At 40.6% G+C, this 19,731-nt stretch overlaps 2 protein-coding genes and 1 pseudogene across 3 annotated transcripts; 1 reads left to right on the forward strand and 2 right to left on the reverse strand.

Moving 5' to 3' along the window:
* Positions 1 to 488: 488 nt before the first annotated feature.
* LOC308251760 (olfactory receptor 7A17-like) lies at positions 489 to 3,055 on the reverse strand (annotated as a pseudogene). The gene is made up of 2 exons: positions 3,050 to 3,055; positions 489 to 1,465 (listed from the first exon to the last, which is right to left on the reverse strand). The product of its transcript is annotated as an olfactory receptor 7A17-like (transcript).
* A 1,637-nt stretch (positions 3,056 to 4,692) lies between these two features.
* LOC308249735 (large ribosomal subunit protein eL39-like) lies at positions 4,693 to 4,848 on the forward strand (the record flags this gene model as incomplete). The annotated part of the gene is made up of 1 exon (XM_080671482.1): positions 4,693 to 4,848. The coding sequence occupies one exon, from the start codon at positions 4,693 to 4,695 to the stop codon at positions 4,846 to 4,848; it is 156 nt and encodes a 51-aa protein (XP_080527608.1).
* A 12,314-nt stretch (positions 4,849 to 17,162) lies between these two features.
* On the reverse strand, positions 17,163 to 18,131 carry LOC308249720 (olfactory receptor 7A10-like; the record flags this gene model as incomplete). Its single annotated transcript, XM_080671470.1, has 1 exon — positions 17,163 to 18,131. One exon carries the CDS (start codon positions 18,129 to 18,131, stop codon positions 17,163 to 17,165), a length of 969 nt encoding a protein of 322 aa, XP_080527596.1.
* Positions 18,132 to 19,731: the final 1,600 nt, after the last annotated feature.

Raw genomic sequence — 19,731 nt, forward strand, 5'->3', positions numbered from 1 at the left:
TTATAACACACACTAAATGTCTACATTTTCAGAAAGAGCAGGTATGGTAGTGATATATGAAGATATGATGTATAAAGAAGGTTAAACTGTGCTCTTATATTTTCCTTTCCTATGAAATGAATAAATGGCTTTGGTTACTAAGTGCAGTTTATTTCCATAGGAGTAGTACAACTCATGATGGTTCTTTTAGTAAAATGGAAGAAATATTACTCAGTATGATAGATTTCATTTAAAAAATTGTTCTTAAGAAATCCATGCAGTCTCGTGAGATAAATGAGAATTTACAAATATTTCACCCAAGGTTGGGATCAATTTGGAAGAGGAGAAAAATGACATAGGAAAAGCTGTTAGGTATCACAAAGTCAAGGAATTAATAAAGTGATTTAATTAAACTGTATAGAAATCATAGAAAAAGAAACTCAAGGAATGAACAGAGAGAGTAAATTCTACATCCACAACATTGGGCTCTGAGGCTTTGAGTCCAGCTATCATGTGTATTTCTTCAGCCCTAGAACAATTGGTCCTTTTATAGCTATCATCCCAACAAGTCTTCTCAGAGCCCTCTTTATGTCATTGTTCCTGAGACTGTAGATGAAGGGGTTCAGCATGGGTGTTAGCACGATGTATATCACTGAGGCTGTTCCATTTGAGTATGAGCTCTGGGTAGAAGCAGAGCTGAGGTAAATCCCTAGGATCGTACCATAAAACAAGGAGACAACCGAGAGGTGAGATGCACATGTAGAAAATGCCTTATACTTCCTCTCAGCTGATGGGATTCCACATATGGAGGACACTCTCTTAGAGTAAGAGTAAATGATACCAGCGAGGGGACCACCAGCCAATAGCACAGCTACAAAATACATCACGATGGTATTAAGAAAGGTGTCAGAACAGGCAAGTTGGACCATCTCTTTGATTTCACAGAAATAGTGGGAGATTTCAAAGTCCGTACAGAAGGATAGTTGCAACACTATTAAGGTTTGTACCAAGGAATTCAGGGCACTCACGATCCAGGACATTAGAACCAGCAGTCCACAGAGCCGGGAGTTCATGATGACCATATAGTGCAGGGGGTGACATATGGTCACATACCTGTCATAGGCCATCACGGCTAGAAGGAAGTCATCCAATCCTGCAAACAATATGAAAAAATACATCTGTGTGATGCAGCCTTCATAGGTGATGACTTTGTGTCTGGATGTTCCATAGCATCTTTGGGATGGTGGTGGAGGTGACACAGATGTCTACCAAGGACAGGTTGGAGAGGAAGAAGTACATGGGCGTGTGGAGGTGGGAGTCTGAGCTGACAGCCAGGATGATGAGCAGGTTTCCCAACACAGTGATCAGGTACATGGACAGGAAAAGCCCAAATATGAGGGGCTGCAGTTCTGTTTTTTTCTGATAATCCCAGAAGAAGAAATCCTGAAAATCCTGTGAGGTTCCCTAGTCCATGTGGTGGAGGTAACTACCATAATATAGGAAAAGTGACATTACTAATTTTCACACAAGCAAGCATCAATAACCTAGCATAAAGGAAGTAATTTCCATATTTGGTCTATGGTCTGGTCTCCTTTGGGACATTCCTAGGGCCATTTCTCATTAGAATTTCCTTCCATGTGAAGACACATGAAGAATTCTTGTCTTAGTTCTTTCAGTATGAAAAATAAAAATAAAAAGCAATGAATGGGATGTAAAGCACAGTAGGTGTCTGTAGTTTATAATACTGCATTGTGTATTGGAAAGTAGCTAGAGGCTAGACTTTAAAAGTCCTTATCACAAAAAAACAAACACAACAACAACAACCTGTTAACTATGGTGGTGACAGACCTACTGTGGAGGTTGTATTGCAATATATACAAATACAGAATCATTATGTGGTACTCCTTAAACTAATATAATGTTTTATGTCAATTATACTTCAATGAAAAATGTTTAAAACAAACGGAGAAGACACAGTAGGACTGATTGACAGATTGGACCACATAAAATTTATGAACTTTATACATTATCCACAAAACATTTATACTTACATTAAAGAACTAAATGGAAAACTGTCACTTTGTGTGAAAGTCTCCATTTCTTTGTTAGAAAGAATCCAATAAAAAAATCGAACAAGGTGATATTGTCAATAATATTGTGATAAGTCTGTGTGGTAATAGGTGATTACTAGACTTGGTGTGGCAATCACATTGTAATGTATATAAATGTTGAATCAATATATTGTATACCTGAAACTAATATCATATTGTATACAAACTATACTTAAACAAAAAAGGGATAAAAACACTTTGATAACACTATCCAAAAGCAAAGAACTTTCAGGTGTGTAATATAGTGGAAGTTACCTTGGATGCCAACTATACTTTAATTTAAAATAAATAAATTAATAAACAAATAAAGGAAAAAACTTACACAGAGAAATTTTAACAGAGACTCTAAATGGCTTACAAACTTACAAATTTCATCACTCAGCCTCATAGGTAATGAAATAATTACAAAGTGAATCTCATTAGCTTACTCATTTTCATCTACCAAATAAATTTTTAAAATGTGAATAGACAAGGTGAGGGAACATACTGTGAAATGTATGTCTCATGCACTGCTAGTGCAAGGGTGTATTTGCAGCCTTCCTTGGTCTGGACCTTTCTCATCCATATGGAAAGATAGTCTAATATGCCCCATCAGAAAATTTAAAAAATGCCCTCACATCACTGTATATTCTTCCACTGCTAATTACCTTTTTGTCTATTTCTGTCAATAGATAAAGTCCTTGAACTTATGTTCTACTTCTACTGAAAGGACTTTACATTTCCAATGCCCTTTCTTAATTTGTCTGCTACTAATACCATTTAATTGTCAACACTGAAACTTGCATTCTGAGTGCAACGTTCACTTTCCTTTGAGCATCATGAATAACACATTAATGTATTAGTAATGTATTGGTATCTGGGCTATGTTCGAATGGTTCTAAGGTGACTTCAGGGACAAGTTCTTGGCTTCCAATGTCTCTGATCCTCTCCTGCCATGTCTGTTGGGCTCTGGGACTCACCTGCATGGGAACTCTGAGAGGAAGGTTTTCCTGTGGAGGTCCAAATTCTTGCCTGGATGATTGATGATGCAGACCAGAGCTCTGTCCCAGACAAGACAACAAGGAGTCAAGCATTGGTCTCCCAGACGGATTTAGGTGACGTAACATCCAGCCAAAGGTTGCACACGCTGAGGGTCTGCAGTAGAGTTGCTATTTACGTGCTCTGTGTTTGCTCATTAGGCACATTTGCTGCTTGTTCCTCTAACCTCTAAGCACATGGTTGCCCCTGGGGACACTGGTCTGGACGGACTGGAAAAGTTTCCTGATGATTCTCTGTTCCCATGAGACTATGTAATAAGCCAGGTGAATGCAGTTGTGATTAGTCCTTCATTAAATGCCCTGCTTCTTGACATTTATACCTCCCAGCAGCTTATTTCAACTGGAAGGTAAAGTTTTAGAATGGATGGACCTTGAGGGTATTATGCTCAATGAAATAAGTCAGGGAAAGAATAATACCATAGGATTTCACTTTATTTATGGATCTAAAGAGCAAAGTAAACAACCCCCCCCAAAAAAGAACAACAAAAAAAACAACAAATTGAAATGCACTCATGGACTGGTGGTTGCCAGAGAAGGACCTTGGGTGACTGGGAGAAGAGAGTGAAGGGATTAAGAAGTACAAATTGGAAGTTTCAAAATAGTCACAGATGTAAAGTACAGCATAGAGAATCTATCCATATAAAAGGCTAATATGCTAAGTGTCCTTCCCACCTTCCGATTGGTCGCTATGACAACTTGCTTTATAGCCAGGTGGAAACACTTTACACTGTAGCCAAATGTCTGTGAAGCATTTTCCTGTGCCTCATCTCATTTGATCCTCACAGAAGTCCTGGAGTAGGTAGAGAGGAGACTCAGTGTAATCCTATTTTCTTTTCATTAGCTGGAAAAGGGAGATTTAGAAAGCTTAGAAACTTGACCTGACTGAAAAGAAGTAAGAAATGGTGGACCTTAAAAATGACTTCAGGTTTTCTCACTGTGCAGAATATAGTCAAACACTGCTACAGTTAAATATTTTACCCTTTGTTCTCCCTGCATGTTCTACAATAATAATCTGCTTTGTGTTGATATTTACTGCTGTGTTGCTGACAATTACCTGAAAGAGAATTTGGGGTGCTTCACTTGCCTGGAAAAAGTTTAGCTACATCAGAAAGCAGGTATAATTAAGCAAGTTTATTCTATATCTATAAAAGGCTAATTCGACTTGCACATGCGCAATGCATATAAAGCTTTTGTTGGTGTCAATTGCATGCATGTGTTTCCATCAGTCATTGTCGATCGTGAATTTGGGTGACACTTCTATTATAGAGAAAGGGCAAATAGCAATATTAAAATATTTCTTCTAATTAATTTCCTTTCAATGTATACCAATTCTTGCACTGGGCCACTAGTATAGTCAATAATATTGTAATAATATTACAATGATATTGTAATAACTCTATTGGGTATCAGGGGTGAACACTATGTAAAGTATATGATAGTCTAACCACTATATTGTACACCTGAAACCAATACAAAATAATAGTGAAGTAAACTGTATTTGAAAAAAAAGTCTAAAAGAGCTCTTTCTCTGCCATCAAGGTATGTGTGCTTGCTTCTCCTTCACCATGTCTTCCCACAAGACTTTCAGGATCAAGACATTCCTGGTCAAGAAACAAAAGCAGAATTGGCCCATTCCCCAATGGATTTGGATGAAAACTGGTAATAAAATCAGGTACAACTCAAAGAGGAGACATTGGAGAAGAACCAAACTGGGCCTATGAGAAATCACACATGAGAGATGACTCACATATTTATGCTGTATCCAGGTTGCCTACACCTTTAAATGATTGAAAAGATGCTATTTTCTGGACAGCTGGGGCATTTTAATTAGAAAATTAATGGACTTGTGATTTTGCTCTGTTGATTTTTTCCCCCTGCAATAGTAGGTTGGTTTAGTAATAAATATGTAAGACCTTTTAAAAAAAGTCTAAAAGAAATTTTTCTGACTGGTCTTTGAGTTTTCAAAGCATTCATTTATGGTGGGGATATAACCCCCCATATCTCTAGAAAATGATTATTTCCCTCTTTAAGAAAGTGAAGATATTTGTTCCTTTAATATAAAGCCTTGGGCTCTATACTCCTTGGCTTCATTTAGCCAAAACAATGAGGAATTTCATAGTTATAGTACAAGTTAAGAGCTGCCATTTAGTTCCTCACTATAATATGTTTATTAAATATGAGATATATTTAGATTCTGTGCACCATACCCCAGCTTAGCACATTATAACAATTGCAAATGTATGTTTTACAAAAATTTATAAACTACCTTCTCCAATACAGAAATGGGGCACAGAGAGATTTTTAAAATATATATTTCTATTGATTTCAGCGGGGAAGGGAGAGGGAAAGAGAAATACCAATGATGATCTTCTACGAGGGATCTCCTGCACACCTCCTACCAGGATTCTCTTGCACACCCATAGCGGGGATTGAGCCCACAACCTGGGTATGTGCCTTGACTGGGAATTGAACCATGACCTCCTGGGTCATAAGTCGAACTCAACCACTGAGCCACACCAGCTGGGCAACAGAGGGATTTAATGTGCTCAAAGGCATAAGCCACAACATGGATGCAGTTCTGAGGACACTTCCAGTTCTGAGATTCTGGGGCAGTGGTTCTCAAACAGAGATGACTTTGCCCTTGGGGATATTGTAATGTCTGAGGGAGCCTGCTAAACTCCTACAATGCACAGGACAGCACCCAGCACAATTAGTTATCCAGCTCTAAGTGTCACCATTGAAAAGGTGAGAACACCTATTCTAGACCAGCACCTCTCCATTTCACTAGGCAAATAGATCACCAAACTTTGCTGTTCAAATGCAAATTCTGATGGATCAAGTCTCCAGGGGGTCCAGAGACTGCATTTCTGACAAGCTCCCAGGTGATGTTGATGCTGCAGGTCCTCCTGGTCTGTGGACCAACACTTCGAGTAGGTGGGCTGTGGCTCTGTGTCAGAGTCTGGTGTAGGTAATTTTAGGTCTCCACCAGGATTCTTCTGAGTATGTAATTTTGAAAGACAAATTTTTCTCTCACTATAAAGAGGAGGATAAATTCCGTGTTTGATTCTTTTATATTAGGGCTCCACAGTGACATCAAATAATTTATACCTGGAAAAGGCTTTGTAGTTGGCAGAATAAGGGCTTCAAAAGATGTCAACATCCTAATTTGGAAAACTTTGGAATGTTAGCTCACAGAGCAGAGTCACTAAAATAGATGAAATGAAATTATTAGCTAAAGAGATTAGCTCAGATTACCCAGGTTGGACTAATGTCATCACAAGGGTCCTCTAAATGTGGAAGAGAGCAGAAGAAGAATTGGAGTCAGAGAGACATTTGAAGATGCCATGCTGCTGGTATTGAAGATGGAGGGTGGCCAAGGAATGCTGGTGGCCTCTAGAATACAGAATAGGAATTGAGATTAGGAAAGGAGTTGGAAAGGGATTGGAAAGGGATTGTACTCTCTCCTGGATCAGCCAAAAAAATCCAAGCCCTGCAATCATTTTGATCTAAGGCTTTTAAGGCTCATTTCAGTCATCTAGAACTTTAAGATAGAAAGTTGCTAATTTGCTACAACAGCAATGGAGAAGTGATACAGACATTTATCCAGTAAGATATTGTTCAAGGGAATTAAGTTTAAGCCTCTACAAATCATTCAGCTAGCTTTCCTTGGGCAAAGGTATTTTGTGTTGAAATTCTACATCACATAGAAAAAATTAGAGCTAATTTAGAGGTATTTGGTCCCATAGATGGTACAAAGAATTTCCCATTGTGTAAATGTAAACATAGTTCTGACTTTGAGGTATTAAGATAGAAAAATAATTCATTAAAATTAAGGTGACATATTTTACTTTATTTCTTTGTGTAAAAATTTTTACATTTTTATATATTTTCTGTTAATTCAAACATTTCTTTTTTTTAAAGTTCTTTATTTTCCAAATTTCTCTCAAGGTTTATTTAATCATAATAGGTGGGATTATGAATGAGCATGTGTGCATGTGCATATATATGTGTGAGTGTGTACATGAAATATGTATACAAGTGCACACACATACACACACTGCTCACTCTTGAACATTTTCTTTGGACTCAACAAAGTATATTTAACATTTTACTTGTCCCTTACAACATTCAATTGAAGTAAGGTTTATTATTCCACATTATCTTCAGAAAAAAGAAAACTGAAGCCTGCTTGAGTTTTTTTAACAATAACATAATGCAGTTAAAACTTATTGTGCAGATCCAGTGTTCTCACTTCTAGGAACTTACCATAAGAAACCCAAAACACCAATTAGAAAGAATGTATGCACCCCTATGTTCATAGTAGTGCAATTTATAATAGCTAAGATCTGGAAACAGCCCAAGTGCCCATCAGTAGATGAGTGGATAAAAAACATGTGGTACATTTACACCATGGAATACTATGCAAAAAAGGAGGATCTCTTACCCTTTGAGACAGCATGGAGGGACTTGGAGAATATTATGGTAAGCAAAATAAGCCAGTTAGAGAAAGACAAATATCATATGATCTCACTCATATGTGTAATCTATTGAACAAAATAAACTGATGAACAAAATAGATCTAGAGACACAGAAGCATGGAACAGACTATGGAATCTCAGAGAAAAGGAGGAGGTGGGTTGGTGGGTGGGAAGAGATCAACCAAAAACTTGTATGCACTTATGCATAACCCATAGGCACAGACAATAGGATGCTGAAGGCCTGGGGCAGTTGGAGGGGTGGGCTAGAAAGGTTAAATGGGGGAAAAATGGGGACAAAGGTACTTTCAACAATAAAGATTTAATTTAACAAAAAACTTACTGTGCATCACCTCAAGTTATATATAAATAGACCCACCAACCATGTACTCTTAATTTATGTATGGCTTCTTTAATTCAGCAAATTGTACATTTAAAATATGTGCAGTTTGTTGTATGTAATTACACTGTAATAAATTAGTTATGAAACGGAATTTTTGGACTGGAACCCAGATTCTTTGTCCGCCGGAATCAGAGAATGAACCCACGGACAGATAGTGGTATAGCAAAGGTGGAGATTTATTGAAGAATAAGTACAGGCTCCCATATGGGGAGAGGGAAAGAGTCCCACAGAATGGACTCCCATCTAGGGAGGAGGAGAGGGTCCCACTGAGTTTGTTTCCCTATGGCTTATAAAGGCTGCAGATCCTGGTGCCTTGATATCCCCTCTGATTGGTCACTATTCCCTTAGACTGGTTACTATAGTAACTCCTACCAGGCTCAAAGGTCGAACCTCACATGGGACATGTGAAATTCCTCCCCCACCTCATTCCTTTGGGCTTTCTTCTTCTCCTTCTGGATGAAGGGCTTCCTTCTCTTTATTTTGTAAATATAGACTTTTTGCTGTTCCCAGCTCTCTCATTCTATGGAAATGTACCTGTTGCAGCTTTTCTGCTCCCCTATTCTATGGAAATATACCTTCTGCTGCTCTGCAGCCCTGTGCTTCCTCCATGGTCCCCTTAATTTCTAAAATTTCCTAAAACCTGTCTTTTTTATCCCCCCAAATTCCTGTTTCAGTTAGATTAAAAATCCTAGTGATGTATATTCTCAGGTCAAAAGCACAGGGAGCTGAGACACCGTGAGGTCCTGTGACTTGTGAGACCCTGTGAAGGAATAAAGCTCCCTTAGTCCTTTCTGAGAGGGCATGTCACCCCTCCCAGAGACCATATGAAATTTTAAGGACAAGTCAAGTAGGGGGAACCCTACTACAGGGACAGCTGTAACTGTCTATTTGAATGTAGAAACATTTTGAATTTCTTCTTGCCATTTGAAGACAGTTAATATTACTTTAAAGAGTCCATGAAAAGGACTAACAAGGAAAATCCGAAGATCTTAAAGCAGGTCAGTATATTTTTCTCCTTATATAATTCCTCCAAAATTTGGCAATTCTTAATAAATAAATCATGGCAATACATTTCTTTGCATAAATTCAATAAGACCGATTTCTAATTGAAAGGGCAAGGAGAGACCGACTCCATGTTCCCTTTGTTCCATGTCCTCCACCTCGTGGAGTCAGGTTCCCTCCCTAGAACCTCTCCAAGAGCCCAACCCACACTTTTGAATTAGCCAATAGAAATGCAAGAGGAAAGTAAGCCACGCCCTGCCCCCATGTGCAACCTGACCCCGACCAATCAGTGGAGGCCACACTACCTCACCCCTCCTACCTCTCCCAGGCCCCCTATAAATCAGCTCGTTTGGGGCCTGGGGCTCTCTCTCTGCCTCCTGCCGCTCCATCGGCGAGTGTGGTGGACGGGGAGCTCGAGCTAGCTCGAATAAAGGCTCTTTGCTTTTGCATCGAACTCGGCTCCCTAGTGGTATTTGGGGATCACGAAATCTGGGCATAACACTAATAGTGGTTTTAGTAACTGAAAACTTTGACTGGAGTATCATGTTTTAAAGAGCCCTGTCTGAACTCTGAAGACTTGAAGCCAATAAGAGTGCCAAGGAAAAGCCTGGTATCCTGCTTGGGAGCCCTAAAAATGGCTGGCACTGGAGCGTCAGGCCCATGCCCTACCATCACTGGTGGTTGGTCAGAGTAGAAGGGGAGCAATAAGGACGTCTCTGCATCCCTGTGGAACCCCCACATACTCTAGGCTGCGACAAGTAGGAGGGCTACTGAGATGGGCCTTAAAACCAAGGGCATGGGCCCAGGTGGAGTCGCTGCAGGTGAGGGATTCACCTAACTTAGCAGATACTGCAGACAGGCCGGACGGCAGCTGGATGGCCTGGCTTCCTGGCCCTATGGGGCACACTAAGATTCAATCATGAAATTCTGGCAAAAATAGTCAGTTACCATTCTTGTTGTGTTTATGCAAATAATCAGGTCAAATTGAATACAATAGATAAATTGGTCTTTTTTATATTCTTTTTTTATTAAGGTATTATATGTGTACATATCTTATAATTGCCCCCCCCCCCCACTCCCATACATGCCTTCACCCCCCCCCCCAATGTTTTGCATCCCTTGGTTATTCTTTTTTTTAAAAAATAAATCTTTATTGTTCAGGTTATTACAGGTGTTCCTCTTCCCCCCCCCCATAGCTCCCCTCCACCTGATTCCCCACCCCACCCCACCCCATGCCCTTACCCCCCGCCAGTGTCCTCATCCATAGGTGTAAGATTTTTGTCCAATCTCTTCCCACACCCCTCACACACCCTTCCCCCTGAGAATTGTCAGTCCACTCCCTTTCCATGTCCCTGGTTCTATTATATTCACCAGTCCATTCTGTTCTTCAGATTTTTTATTCACTTGATTTTTAGATTCACTTGTTGGTAGGTATGTATTTGATGTCATTTTGTTGTTCATAATTTTTATCTTTACCTTTTTCTTCTTCTTCATCTTCTTAAAGAATACCCTTCAGCATTTCATGTAATCCTGGTTTAGTGGTGATGAACTCCTTTAGCTTTTTCTTGTCTGTGAAGCTCTTTATCTGACCTTCAACTCTGAATGATAGCTTTGCTGGGTAGAGTAATCTTGGTTGTAGGTTCTTGCTGTTCATCACTTTGAATATTTCTTGCCACTCCCTTCTGGCCTGCATAGTTTCTGTTGAGAAATCAGCTGACAGTCGTATGGGTGCTCCCTTGTAGGTAACTAACCATTTTTCTCTTGCTGCTTTCAAGATTCTCTCTTTGTCTTTTGCCCTTGGCATTTTAATTTTGATGTGTCTTGGTGTGGTCCTCTTTGGATTCCTCTTGTATGGGGTTCTGTGTGCTTCCTGAACTTGTAAGTCTATTTCTTTCACCAGGGAGGGAAAGTTTTCTGTCATTATTTCTTCTAATAGGTTTTCAATATTTTGCTCTCTCTCTTCTTCTGGCACCCCCAAAATTCAGATGTTGGTATGCTTAAAGTTGTCCCAGAGGCTCCTTACACTATCTTCATATTTTTGGATTCTTTTTTCTTTTTGTTTTTCTGGTTGGGTGTTTTTTTGTTTCCTCATATTTCAGATCTTTGGTTTGATTCTTGGGGTACATTGATCTACAGTTGAGTTTCTGTATAATCTTTATTTTAGACAGTGTATGCTTAATTTCTGACTGGTCCTTTTCCATTTTTTTGGCATTCTCATTAAGATCCTTAAAGGTCTCACTAAGTTCCTCAGCGGTTTTTAGAAGATTCTTTTTTTTTTTTTAAATATATTTTATTGATTTCTTACAGAGAGGAAGAGAGAGGGATAGAGAGTTAGAAACATCGATGAGAGAGAAACATCGATCAGCTGCCTCTTGCACACCTCCTACTGGGGATGTGCCCGCAACCAAGGTACATGCCCTTGACCGGAATCGAACCTGGGACCTTTCAGTCTGCAGGCCAACGCTCTATCCACTGAGCCAAACCGGTTACGGCAGAAGATTCTTGAGTAACCTTATAAATGTGGTTCTGAACTCTATGTCGTCCAGTAGTTTGCTTTCCTCCATTTCTTTCATTCGTGACATGTTTCTTTGTCTCCGCATTTTGTTGCTTCCCTGTGTTGATGGAGTGGCTTTGTGTGGTAGGTGACCTATAGGGGCCAGTAGCTCAGCCTCCCCAATCACCTGAGTTGGACGCCTCTGATACAAACCTTTGTGGGCTGAGTGCAAAGTCTTGGTGTAGTTAAGCCTTGATTGCTATTGGTACACTGGGAGGAATTGACCTCCAGGCCAATTGGCTGTGAGGACCTGCTGTGTCTATAATGGATGAACTGCTGAGCTGGAGACACGCTTATGGTGCAGGACTTGTTTCAGTGGGGCTTTGGTGCTCACTGAGTCTGCCTCTTGAATGTGTCACTTATGGATGTGAGGAGTTGAAATCTGGTGTCTCACACTGACCACTAGGTACACTGGCTTCTGGATCTCTAATGGGGTGCAGGTCAGCTACTGTCTGAGGCCACCCAGCAGGCGCTACAGCGAGAACTACTGTTTTCTCCTCTTTGCTTGGGGTTTGGAGGTTTTGGAGCTGTCTGACCTGGGCTGCAAGTTTGCTAGGTTAAGCTGCGATAGGGCAGGTCATTCATATGCTAAAGCCGCTGCTTGGAGCTTGGGTGGGTTTGTAGATTGTGCGGGGCGGGGTCTCATGGCGTGACTAGGCTAGGGCGTGGCAAACAGCGATGGCTGCCAGTAAGCCGGCTCTGCGGCTCTGACCACGTCCCTGCGTCCGGTGCCCCAGCACAGTAAACAATTATTCCTGCATGCAGCCCTGCAAGCAAGCCTCCCCCACTTTCCGACCCCACGGCAGACAGTCCAGCTTCTCCCCATAGGAGTTTGGGTCCTCCGCATCTCCTCAGAAACTGGAGTTCGGAGTAATCGGGAGCTTGTCTCCCTTCAGGTTGAAAAAAGCAGCGCTCCCAGTTGCCAGTCGCCATCCCGATTCGCGCGCCTCCGTACCTCAGCTTTTCAGCGCTTGTGCACCGCTCAGTGCTGTTTGCTCTTTCCTTCTAGTTGTAGAACTTCCACTCAGCCAGCTTTCCTGTGGTTCTGGGTGATAGATGTTTTGTCTTTTAGTTATAGTTTTGAAATTGTTGTGCGAGGCAGCATTTTAGGTGTTTACCTACGCCGCCATCTTGGATCCGTTGGTTATTCTTATATGCATGCATATAAGTCCTTCGGTTGATCTCTTATTTCCCCCACCTCTCCCTAACCTTCCCGCTGTAATTTGACAGTCTGTTTGATGCTTTACTGCCTCTGTATCTATCTTTTTGTTCATCAGTTTATAATGTTTTTTATTATCCACAAATCAGTGAGATCATGTGGTATTTTTCTTTCATTGACTGGCTTATTTCACTTAGCATAATGTTCTCTAATTCCATCCAGGTTGCTACAAATGGTAAGAATTCCTTCTTTTTATGGCAGCATAGTATTCCATTGTGTAGATGTACCATAGTTTTCTGATCCAGTCATCTGCTGTTGGGCACCTAGGCTGTTTCCAAATCTTAGCTATTGTAAATTGTGCTGCTATGAACATAGGGGTGCATATATCCTTTCTGATTGGTGTTTCTAGTTTCTTAGGATATATTCCTAGGAGTGGGATTACTGGGTCAAATGGGAGTTCCATTTTCAGTTTTTTGAGGAAACTCCATACGGTTCTCCACAGTGGCTGCACCAGTCTCTATTCCCACCAGCAGTGCACGAGGGTTCCTTTTTCTCTGCATCCTCGCCAACACTTGTCGTTTGTTGATTTGTTGATGATAACCATTCTGACAGGTGTGAGATGGTATCGCATTGTCGTTTTGATTTGCATCTCTCGGATAATTAGTGACTTTGAGCATGTTTTCATGTGTCTCTTGGCCTTCCTTCTGTCTTCTTTTGAAAAGATTCTATTTAGGTCCGTTGCCGATTTTTTTATTGGATCATTTATCTTCCTTTTATTAAGTTGTATAAGCTGCCTGTAGATGTTGGAGATTAAACCTTTATCAGCGATAACATTTGCAAATATGTTCTCCCATACAGTGGGCTTTCTTGTTGTTTTGTTGATGACTTCTTTTGCTGTGCAAAAGCTTTTTATTTTGATGTAGTCCCATTTGTTTATTTTCTCTTTGGTTTCCATTGCCCTAGGGGCAGTATTAGTGAAGAAGTTCTTTCAGCATATGTCTGAGATTTTGCTGCCTGTGGATTCCTCTAGTATTTTTATGGTTTCCCGTCTTATGTTTAAGTCCTGTATCTATTTTGAGTTTATTTTTGTGTATGGTGTAAGTTGGTGGTCTAGTTTCATTTTTTTTGCATGTATCTGTCCCATTTTCCCAACACCATTTATTGAAGAGACTGTCCTGACTCCATTGTATGTTCATGCCTCCTTTGTCAAATATTAATTGTGCATAGCAGTTTGGGTCGATATCTGGATTCTCCATTCTATTCCATTGGTCTATATGTCTGTTCTTGTGCCAGTACCAGGCTATTTTGAGAACAGTGGTTTTGTAATATAGCTTGAAATCTGGTATTGAGATCCCTCCTACTTTATTCTTCTTTCTCAGGATCGCTGTGGCTATTCGGGGTCTTTTTTTATTCCAGATGAATTTTGGGAGAGTTCTTTCTAGGTCTGTGAAATACGCCGTTGGTATTTTAATGGGGAGTGCATTGAATCTATAGATTGCTTTGGGTAGTATGGACATTTTAATGATGTTGATTCTACCAATCCATGAACATGGTATGTTCTTCCATCTGTTTACTTCTTCCTCCATCTCTTTTTTTAGTGTCCTGTAGTTTTCTGCGTATAGGTCTTTTACATCCTTGGTTAAGTTTATTCCTAGGTATCTTAATTTTTTTGGTGCAATGGTAAATGGGATTGCTTTTTCAGTCTCTCTTTCTGTAAGTTCATTATTGGTGTATAGAAATGTCATAGATTTCTGATAAATTGGTGTTGATCTGGCTTTTTTGATAAACATAGAGGTAATTTTGAGGAGAAAAATTCTATTTCAGTATAGGTTATTAAAACTGAAATGTTTTCTTTCCCTTCCACCAGACCATTTGTTACAGTTTGTCTCTGCCAGGTCTCAAGTCCACCTTCTTCTGTGCCAGGCCTCATTGTCCCTTTGACAGAGAGCAAGGATCTCTTGGTTCTGAGAGAAAACCCCGTCCCTCCTCAGCATGAAGCAGCTACAGAAGAAATTCAACGTCCATTTTCCCTAGAAGAATTCAGAGTCAGGATCGTTGAGGTAATATATTAGGCAGTTAGACAGACATGAGCAGAGCAAGGACGATGGGCCAACTAGCGCTACCAGATGTAACTAAGTATTTAAGACAAGGGGCATAGCCAAAGAGGTACTCACTCAAAATCTCAGCCCCTAGAAAAGGCCATTAGCCTATTTGTCCAAAAGCCTTGACCCCTTTGCATTTGGGTGACCTACTTGCCTCTGGGCGGTAGCAGCCACAGCAATTCTTATTGAAAAAGCAAATAAGTTAACCCTAGGGCAGGAACTAATCCTAACTGCTCCAAATGAGGTTGAGGATTTACTCTGGAACACACTGGAGCGCTGAATGTCAAACACTCGAGTCACCCAGTTTCAGGCTCTCCAGAGGACAAAAGAAAAAAAATCAGTAACAATTTATACTGATAGCAGGTACGCATTTACAATGGCTCACGTACATAGTACTATTTATGAGGTAAGGGGTCTCCACAGAAGCAAGAGGGAACCGGACCACAGAGGAAGCAGCCCGGAGGCTGCCCTAAAACCAGTGGGGCCTCTATAGATTCTAGTGACTCTTCCAGATCCTGACCTACCTAATCTAGAAAAGCTGAAATTCATAACCAACCTTTACTCAAGTTCTTTTTTTTTTATAATGTTATTTTATTTTTTTAAAACACATTTTCATTGATTTTTACAGAGAGGAAGGGAGAGGGAGAGAGAGTTAGAAACATCGATGAGAAAGAAACATCGATCAGCTGCCTCCTGCACACCCCCTACTGGGGATGTGCCTGCAACCAAGGTACATGCCCCTGACCAGAATCGAACCCGGGACCCTTCAGTTCACAGGCCGATGCTCTATCCACTGAGCCAAACCAGTTAGGGCTTTACTCAAGTTCTTAGAGGTTTTACAGTCTACCCAGGAAGCAATCCAGAAGCACGTCCGAGATGCTCTGCCTGTACCAACTGCTGATCAGTTTCATTCCTTCCACCCTGGTGACTCTGTTTGGGTAAAGAAATTTGCCACCCAAGGACTGACTCCTGCCTGGAAAGGACCACCTCCATGGCAGTTAAGGTCGATGGAATCCCAACGTGGCTTCATCACACCTGGCTTAAGACAGCCAGGCAAAATAGAGTCCAGGACTCTTCAGACTCTCTAGAGATTATTCCTGGCCCTCATTCTGGGCCCTTATCTTATAAGCAGGCCCACTAACTTTATTAGGCAGAAAATTAAGATTATAGTCCTCAGAGGTAAATATAACTCCCTCCCTGACAATGACTAAGAGTCAATGATTTGACTACATAAAACCAGTGGGGAATGAAGCATCCATCTTAAATAAAAACTGCTGTTGAAATTTTAACCCTGCTATTTGGCTTCTGTAAATGCTTGCTTGCTTAAATAATAAGGAAAATAAGACTACTCCCACTTCAGAGAGGCCATTGAACCTTCCCCGGACGAATTTATCAGTGTTGGCACCAGGCCAGGCCTTTGGTTGAGGTCTCAAGACCCCAGCACATAGGGGCTCTTTAAGAATTTGCAAAGGGCGCTGGAAACACCCCATATTTGAGAGACAAAGAAGGTAAAAACATATAAATAGGGAAAGTTCCTCCATGTTGGGGTCCAGAATTTGAGAGACATTTTCCTCTGGGCCTGCGTGTAATAAATGTAACTCCATCTCTCTAAGTGTTGCTTGGTTCTTCTCCAGTTTTCTGAAACAAAAAGGTTGCAGATTTGATTTCTGTTTGGGGGTGTATAGGAGGCAACTGATGGATGTTTGTCTCTCACATCGATGTTTCTCTCTCACATTGATATTTCTTTCTCTCTCTCTCTTTCCCCTCACCCCTCTCTCTCAAATAAATAAAAACATATCCTTGAGGATTAAAAAAACCACAACCCAGCAACATGTTAGAGTTGACAGTATCAGGAAAAGCAGTTAAGTTGGTGATAATGATGTAGAAAAGAATGACAGACCCAAAATGACACTTTGTTTTCAAATTTTCTTCTGCAATAAAATTATGTAAGTTGCCTTAATTGCCACGTGTAGTTTTGCTTCCATGTGAGTAATACAATCTCTTTCAGGAAAACTATAGAAAATTTACTAGGGAATTAGATATCATTTCATAGAAAAACATTTTTAATAAATCCAATTTGTTCTATGAAAGAAATGTACATTTCCAAATATCCCTCAATCAAGTTTGGGAAAAACTTGGGGAGACTAGGAAAATAAAAAAAGAAAAACTCTGCATATATCAGATGGAGCAAAAAGATTCATCAAGGGAGTTACTAAATTGTATAGGGAATTTAAAATCAAATATATGGAAATTCCAGGCAATAAATAGAGGGAGCAAGTGCCTTCTCCAATCTGATCAAAGAACAAAAATTTCTGGATCTTAATGTTTTCAGCCCTGTAGTCATGGACACTTTTTCAGCCCTAGGATGATTGGTCTTTTTATAATTACCACCCCAACGAATCTTTTAAGAGCCCTCTTTATGTTTTTGTTCCTGAGACTGTAGATGAAGGGGTTCAGCATGGGTGTGACCACCGTGTACATCACTGAGGCTGTTGCACTTGAGTGTGAGGTGTGGGCAGCAGCAGAGCTAAAGTATACTCCTGCACTTGTACCATAAAATAAGGAGACAACAGAGAGGTGAGAAGCACAGGTAGAAAATGCCTTATACTTCCCCTCAGCTGATGAGATTCCACGTATGGAGGACACTATCTTAGAGTAAGAGTAAATGATACCGGCCAGAGGACAACCACCCATCAGCCCAACTCCAAAATACATCACCATGTTATTAAGAAAGGTGTCAGAACAGGCAAGTTGGACCACCTGTTTAAGTTCACAGAAAAAGTGGGGGATTTCCAAGTTTGGACAGAAAGACAGTCTCAATATCACTAAACTTTGTAACAAAGAATTCAGGATACACATGATCCAGGACACCAGAACCAGCAGTCCACAGAGCCGAGGGTTCATGATGACTGTGTAGTGCAGGGGGTGACAGATGGCCACAAAGCGGTCATAGGCCATTACGGTCAAGAGGAAGACGTCCAACCCTGCAAAGAGTATGAAAAAATACATCTGGGTGATGCAGCCTTCATAGGTGATGACTTTGCTCTGTGTCTGGATGTTCACCAGCATCTTTGGGATGGTGGTGGAGGTGAAACAGATGTCTACCAAGGACAGGTTGGAGAGGAAGAAGTACATGGGCATGTGGAGATGGGAGTCTGAGTTGACGGCCAGGATGATGAGCAGGTTTCCCAACACAGTGATCAGGTACATGGAGAGGAAAAGCCCAAATATGAGGGGCTGCAGTTCTGCTTCCTCTGAAAGTCCCAGAAGAACAAATTCGGAAGTTTGTGTATCATTGCCTTGTACCATGTGGTAGTTGTCATAACTAGGAAGAAAATCGATATGATTAATTTTACACATGTGAGTATTAACATAGTGAAATGCTAGAATTTTTAAAAATGTTTTTCAGTAAAAAATTGTATATTTATATTGATCACACCCCCTTTAAGGGATCTGCTGTGACAACTGTGATTAGGAATTCTTGTCCTACACTCAGCCTTCCCCCAAGAGGTCATGTAATATACAGTCTTAATGGAAAATTCTTTTATGCATTTGAGGAATTTATGTTGAGTACTCACTATCTTCTAGGGTAAGAGTATAGAATGCAGTGAAATAGTTTTCTACAATCCAATGATGAAGAAAAGATATAAATTGCCAAATAGAAAAACATATGCTGTGTCCGATGGTGACAGATTCTATGAAAAAGAAAAGCAGGCATAAAATAGAGTGAATGGAGGTGTTGTATTTTACTGAGAGTTCCGAAAGACCCGCAAAGTGATATTTGACCAGAGTCCTAGAGGAAGACAGAGTGGGAGTCAGGAAGTTATCTGGGGGAAGTGTGTGCCGGGCTGTGGGAAGAGTCAGTGCAAAGACCCAGAGGGTGGCATTTGTTTCAGATACTCAAGGCTCTTTTTTTTTTTTTTAATATATTTTATTGATTTTTTACAGAGAGGAAGGAAGAGGGACAGAGAGTTAGAAACATTGATGAGAGAGAAACATCGATCAGCTGCCTCTTGCACACCTCCCACTGGGGATGTGCCCGCAACCAAGGTACATGCCCTTGACCGGAATCGAATCTTGGACCCTTCAGTCCACAGGCTGACGCTCCATCCACTGAGCCAAACCGGTTTTGGCAAGGCTCTTTTTAAAAAATTAAATTTATTGCAGTGCATTGGTTAATAAATTATATGGGTTTCAAGTGCACAATTCTATGATCCATAATCTGTTTATTGCTTTGTGTGCCCACCACCCAAAGCCAAATCTTCTTCCATCACCATATATTTGACCTCCTTTACCCTTTACTAGCCACCCCCATCCACCCCTATTCCCTCTGGTAACCACCACACTGTTGTCTGTGTCTATGAGTTGTCATTTGTTTTTCCAGTTTGTCCATTTGTTGCTTTCAGTGTATATCCCACATATGAGTGAAATCACATGGTTCTTGGGAAGCCAGAGTGTGAAGGGGAATGAGCAAGAGGGAGAGTGATGAGAGAGAGTGTCAGAGAATGTGGAAGAAAAATGTGGCCTCACTGCTGCTGAAATCAAGACAGAGGTAGTCCCTTGCCTACATGTCATTCTTTTCCTTTTTAACTTTTATTTCAAAGGATTCCTATGGATAGAAATGTTTAGTGTCTTTATTTTAAAAATATTTTATTTATATATTTTTAAATCCTCACCCAAGGATGTGCTTTTTATTGATTTTTTTTAGAGAGAGAGGAAGAGAGAGAGAGAGAAACATCATCTGGATGCCTCCCATTTGGTTGCCTCCTGAATGTGTCCTGACTGGGGATTGAACCTGCGAACTAGGTATGTGCCCTGACTAGGAATCAAAATTGCCACCTTTTGGTGAACAGGATGACACTCCAACCAACTGATCCACACTGGCCAGTGCTGTAATGTCTGTTTTTAA

This window comes from Plecotus auritus (genome assembly GCF_963455305.1).
Source record: "Plecotus auritus genome assembly, chromosome: 6".
Classification (NCBI taxonomy): Eukaryota; Metazoa; Chordata; class Mammalia; order Chiroptera; family Vespertilionidae; genus Plecotus; species Plecotus auritus.